The sequence below is a fragment of the Macrotis lagotis genome, chromosome X (genome assembly GCF_037893015.1).
Source record: "Macrotis lagotis isolate mMagLag1 chromosome X, bilby.v1.9.chrom.fasta, whole genome shotgun sequence".
In the NCBI taxonomy this organism is placed as follows: Eukaryota; Metazoa; Chordata; class Mammalia; order Peramelemorphia; family Peramelidae; genus Macrotis; species Macrotis lagotis.
In genome coordinates this window covers 167,523,976-167,529,975 of record NC_133666.1, presented here as the reverse complement: position 1 = coordinate 167,529,975, position 6,000 = coordinate 167,523,976, and the positions used below count along the sequence as shown (strand labels likewise).

General features: G+C 46.5%; 1 protein-coding gene across 1 annotated transcript in view; it reads left to right on the top strand.

The window, feature by feature from the left end:
- Window positions 1-821: 821 nt before the first annotated feature.
- Window positions 822-6,000, top strand: part of ALKBH5 (alkB homolog 5, RNA demethylase) — a 36,670-nt gene continuing 31,491 nt past the window's right edge. Inside the window, exon 1 of the mRNA XM_074207889.1 lies at window positions 822-2,946. Within this exon, the coding sequence (XP_074063990.1) occupies window positions 2,207-2,946 (740 nt within the window). The 5' untranslated portion in view covers window positions 822-2,206. The remainder of the gene's footprint in view (window positions 2,947-6,000) is intronic.

The following is a 6,000-nucleotide window of genomic DNA, read 5'->3' as shown; positions in this document are numbered from 1 at the left end:
ATTTATTTATATTTATTATATTAAATCTATTTATTGTATATTATATATTTGTATTTTATATAATATGTATTTACATTACATAAATTAATATATAATTTATGTAATATATAAAATATATAATAAATTTATATATTTATTTATATATAAGCAATATAAGCTTGATTGGTTTGTAAAACTGTAAGTTATTGGAAGAGATAGAAGACCATGCCCAAACCCCCTTTTACAGATATCCACGAGTATAGTCCATCGCTTATTTTCAGATTATTTGTTGTATTGATCGGTTTTGCTGAACTTTTCCATTTTTGATCCTTTTCTTTTAAAAGTAATCATAAAATATATATGTTTTAAGAGATATTTATGAAATAATTTTGATTTGGGGAATGGCTTAACAAACTGTGGTATACTATTGTATTAGAAACCAGGAGGAAAAGGGTAAAAACATCAGTTGTACAAAAATGTTCATAGTAACATCAACAAAAACAAATATGAATAAAAACTTATTTCTGAAGCACACGCATAAAAAAAAAAAAAAACTGTGACGCTGGGGCAAAAAAACAAAAAAAGCAAAACCATCCACTATTTTCCAGATGAAAAAGAAAAGTTTCGGTTGATGCACGGCTTTGCGTTATCCGCGGCCGCGGCGCCAGGGCTGGGGCTCGGCCAGGGGGCGCCCTCCAGCAGCGCGGGGTGCCCGGGCTCGAGGCTCCCCGCGCCGATCCTCGGGGGCGCTTCCCCCCCGCCAGGCGCGCGCCAACGACACCTCCAGCAGCAGACGTTCCCCGAGTCACGTCCCGGAGGCTACGGCGCGGGCGAGAGGGTGCCCTCGCGGGTGCCTATTCCCCGCCCCCGAATTGCGCCATCGGCCGTGCTCACGCGCCGAGCCCCCCGGCCCACACGCAGTCATGGCCGAGCCGAAGCCGGCAACTTCGGGTCCCCGGGGCTTCCTTCGTCACGGTGCCGTAACAGGCAATGCTTTAACTACCCACTAGCCCCTGAGGGGTCCTCGACGGGGGGACGCAATAACTAGGGCGACCCCTCTGATTGACCGGCTTCTCCATCAATCAGCGCCCGGAAACCTCGCCTGCGCCCGCCCCCCAGTGGCCGACAGGCCAATAAAAGAAGAGCCAGCGCTCAGGGGGCGGTAAGAGGACAGGGTAGGTTGTGGCGGTTCCCCAGGTTGTACGTGGAGGGGGTGGAGGAGTCTACGGCTGCCCCGACGATGTCCTGACGAGGCGCGGGAACCACGGTGACAGCGTGCAGAACCCTTCCCGCCCCACGGAGGAGGTAAAAGGAGCCGCTCGGCCCCCGAGGAAAGTCACAGCCGCGCTGTGTGGAGGCGGGTTGCTAAGGGGGTTCGCAGCCCTCAGGAGTTGGGGGAGGGGAGCGCCGGACGACGACGAGCGGTTTTCTCTGCGCATGCGTTCCAGTCGCCGCTGCCCGGGACCATTTTGACGCGCATGACTGAAGCCGGAGGCCCCCGCTGTTGCCGGTGGCCCGGCGCCTGCGCAGTGAGGAGCCCGCTTCGGACCGGACTAGCCCGGGGTCTGTAGTATGCTGGGTTGGCGCCCTGTGACGTAGCGAGGAGTCCTTTAAAGTGCTCCCGAAAAGCCCCGCTCGGCGGAGCCGAACCGGACCGCGCCTGATTGGACCCCGCTTCCCTTGGCTCCCTGCCTCCCCGGAGGGCCGCCCGCCGCCGCCGGGACCGTGGGATGAGGCGGCAGAAAAGGTCCGGGGGAACTGGTGATGTCCTCCTCCCCCGTCCTGGAGAGCTGTGAGGAGACCCCGGGAGGAGGCCCCGCCGCTTCTGCATGACACAGTCGGGCTGCTGCGGCTGAGGCCCCCCGCGGCCCCGGAGCCCCGCTGAAGAAGCAGCAGGTACCTGCCCAGAGGGGAGGAGAGCCCCCATGAAGCCCAATGCTTTGAGAAGTGAGTGACCTATGCAGGACTGAAGAAGGACCGCCTGCCCTCCCCGGCGTCCATCTCCTCGGGGAAAGGGGGGGGGGGGGATCCTTGCGACCTTAAAAAAAAAAACCAAAAAAAAACAAAATCTGCCTTGGGACGGCAAACCGTCTTTTCCAGAAGGAACACTCGCATCCAGCTGGTGCAGGCCATGAATAGCAGCAGCACTTCCCACTCTCCAGTTCCCAGAGTCGGGTATCCAGGAGATCAATAGAGGGAAGGTGGGGGCGGGGTGGGAAGCGGCGCCATGGCTGCTGCCAGCGGCTACACCGACTTACGGGAGAAGCTCAAGTCCATGACATCCCGGGACAACTACAAGCCCAACAGCCGGGAGGCCGCCGTGGTGGCCGTGGCCGCGGCCGCCGCGGCCGCCGAGCCCTACACCATCCCGGCCAAACGGAAATACCACGAAGACTCGGATTCGGAGCGCAGTGACTACGAGGAGCAGAAAGAGGAGGAGGCCCGCAAAGTGAAGAGCGGCATCCGGCAGATCCGCCTCTTCAGCCAGGATGAATGTGCCAAAATCGAGGCCCGCATCGACGAGGTGGTGTCCCGAGCAGAGAAAGGACTGTATAACGAGCACACGGTGGACCGGGCTCCCCTGCGCAACAAGTACTTTTTCGGAGAGGGCTATACCTACGGATCCCAGCTGCAGAAGCGAGGTCCGGGGCAGGAGCGGCTCTATCCGCCCGGGGACGTGGATGAAATCCCAGAATGGGTGCACCAACTGGTGATACAGAAGCTGGTGGAGCACCGTGTCATCCCTGAAGGCTTTGTCAACAGCGCAGTCATCAATGACTACCAACCCGGAGGCTGCATTGTCTCCCATGTGGATCCCATCCACATCTTTGAGAGACCCATAGTGTCAGTCTCTTTCTTCAGTGACTCCGCCCTCTGCTTCGGCTGCAAGTTTCAATTCAAGCCTATCAGGGTCTCTGAACCTGTGCTGTTCCTGCCTGTGAGGAGAGGGAGTGTGACTGTGCTCAGGTAATGAGGGAAGGGACAAGCGGGAGTGGCCCTCTGCCATCATCCTAAATTTAACCCAAAGCTCTTACTCCCCACAGACCTCAGTCTAGTTAAAATAATGAATACCCTTTGTAAAAAATCCTTTTCTCTTTGGTGGTTGACCTTTTCTATGGATTAGTCTTGATCTTAAAATGGGAAATGGTTATCAAGGAAGTTTGTTCTTCAATAGAAGTAAAGAAGAACATTGCTAAAATTTAGCTTTAATACCCTCAGCAGAAGATGAGATTTTGCCAAGGATCCTGTGCTGCTAGTTAAGCCCTTAATCCTTATAAGGGTAGATTTTGTTTTCTGGAACCTTTCATTATTTTTCATATGACCATAGATTTAGAGATATAGGAGATCATCCAGACTAATCCCCTTATTTGACAGATGAGGCATCTCAAGGCTCAGAAAGGTGAAGTGACTTGCTCATGATCACATAACACACAACTATTAAGATATTTGAACCCACATCCCCCATTCCAAGTATAGCACTTGATCGTAGTCCTTCATAAATGAGGTGTGTTAGTGTCCTTTCTAAGTTATAAGTTTTAGTGATTGCATTTTCCTGACCTACTGCTTTCTCCTACAGTTATAGTAATATTTCCCTTTCCATTGAACTTTCTTTCTTTCTTTCTTTCTTTCTTTCTTTTTTTCTTTCTTTCTTTCTTTCTTTCTTTCTTTCTTTTTGTTTTTTGCAAGGCAAATGGGGTTAAGTGGCTTGCCCAAGGCCACACAGCTAGGTAATTATTAAGTGTCTGAGACCGGATTTGAACCTAGGTACTCCTGACTCCAAGGCCGGTGCTTTATCTAGCCACCCCTAGGAACTGCTTCATTTATTTGTTTGTTTGTTTGTTTGTTTATTTGTTTTTCCATTGAATTTTAATGAGAAAGTAAAATTTTACTATAAACTGTTTAATTCTAGCTCAGAAATTTCAAGAATCAAAAAAGTATTCCCTGATTTCTTAATCTAAACTAACGTTTAAAGTACCTTGGAGGGGCAGCTAAGTGGCACAGTGGATAGAGCACTGGCCCTGGAGTCAGGAGTACCTGAATTCAAATCCGGCCTCAGACACTTAATAATTACCTAGCTGTGTGGCCTTGGGCAAGCCACTTATAACCCCATTGCCTTGCAGAAAAAAAAAACTAAAAAAAATAATAATAAGTACCTTGGAGTCCTCTGATTTCAAAAGGTACTACAGAAAGTAATGTTGGTCTTAACTTCTTACCCTGAAGGTCTTCAGGAGCTTTAGTAGATAACATTTTTTTTAAGTGCATCAATGGATAGAGAAATGTAGTCCCAGGCGTTGAGGAAGCCCCATTAATATCATTTGGGTGTGGAAGCAGTTATGTCTTCAGTTTGTGGATGAGGGAGGAATCCTGTCAGGCCCCCCAAGAGCCAAAATTATGCTGCAATAGTATGGAATTCCAAGTAGAGTGGTCAACTGAAGGTTGTTTGTGTCTGGAAAGTAAACAAACAACAGCAGCAATACTTTACTTCTTTGTTCATCTGAAACACCATAGAAACCAGGATTTGGAATCCTACGTAACCACTGAAAATCCAAATATCTGAGACTTGTTTTGTTTCTTAGAATCTGTTTGTTTATTCCAGTATAGACTTAATACTTAGTACCTTTTAGGATAGAAATTTCCAGCAAAAATTTCTCTAAAGTTATTCCCAAAATAATTCCACATAGCCTGAAATTACTGTAGTTCATCCTAAGGGAAACTTAGTGCCTGAAATACCAAAGGGGCCTTTAGAGCCAGGTGTGTACAGTTTTGTAGCAAGACCATTCTGAAGTAACTGTAGATTATTAGTTTTGATACATCATTGTTATTAGTTTTGATACTTCATTGTTATTAGTTGTTGATACTTCATTGGGGCTTAAAAGCATTCTGCTGAAAGTAGAATCTGTCGTGTTATCCTTTTAGTAATAAGTTTTAAAAAATATATTTTAAAGCCCCTCAGACACAAATGCCTAGTCCCTCTAACTAGAGCCATCCTCCATGTCTGGAAAATGTTCATAAACCATCCTAGTTTACAAGAGTTCACAAGAATTATACCAGCAGGAAATTCTCTTATTTCTTAAGAGAACTTTTAGCAAGACTCATTTGTTAGGTTAGATAGTCTATGTGATGGTTTCATTTAAGGAGAAACACTTGGAAGTCAGCATTACAGATTTGGAACTGGAAAGAGAGCTAGAGAAGAGCTTCTTAACCTATGGTCTGTGGATAGATTTCAGGGTATTAATGAATTTGAACAAGGGGAGAGGGGGAATCACATCTTCATTTTCACTAAGCTCTAACTGAAATTTAATATTTCTTTAATTATGGAGCATTAATGATGATGATGATGATTCTGAGAAGAGGTCCCTAGGCTCTACTAGACTGCCAGAGGGTTCCTTGACACACAAAAAAGGTTAAGAACCCATGCCTTGGAGGTGAACTAGAAAATTCTTATTTTATGGCTGAGGATATTGAGGCCCAGAGAAGTTATATGACTTGCCCGAGTAGATTATTAAGTGTTTTACTATGTGCCAGGTACATATGTAAAAAGTCAAGTGAAGATTTGAACCCAGACTTTGTGCCTCCAGATCTAGTCAGTGTATTACTTATCCACTGTACCCTGAATACATAATGGAAGCAAAGATCAGCTTGATTCATCTCTCAGCCCACCTCTTTCCCCCTCCTCCTGAACATCACCAAACTTGAAAAACTAGTAATCATGGAGATTTTATTTTTGTTTGAATTTCCAAATTGGGTTCATATGCTACTTTTGGCCTTCAGCTCTGTTCTACTTATTTGCTTCCCAAAAGTCTCTGTCAATTAGCATCTTAGTTTTTCTTACAATTCTTTTCAACTGTTATGTAAACTTATGGAGGAATCCTTATTTTCTTGCTCTTAACCAATAATAAGTGCTATCCTTAGCTGATAGAATTTAGAGCTTCAGGTTGGGGGGGGGGGGAAGAGTGTAATGAGTAGAGAACTGTCCTTGAAACCTGGAAAATATGGGTTCTAATGCTCCTTCTTACACAT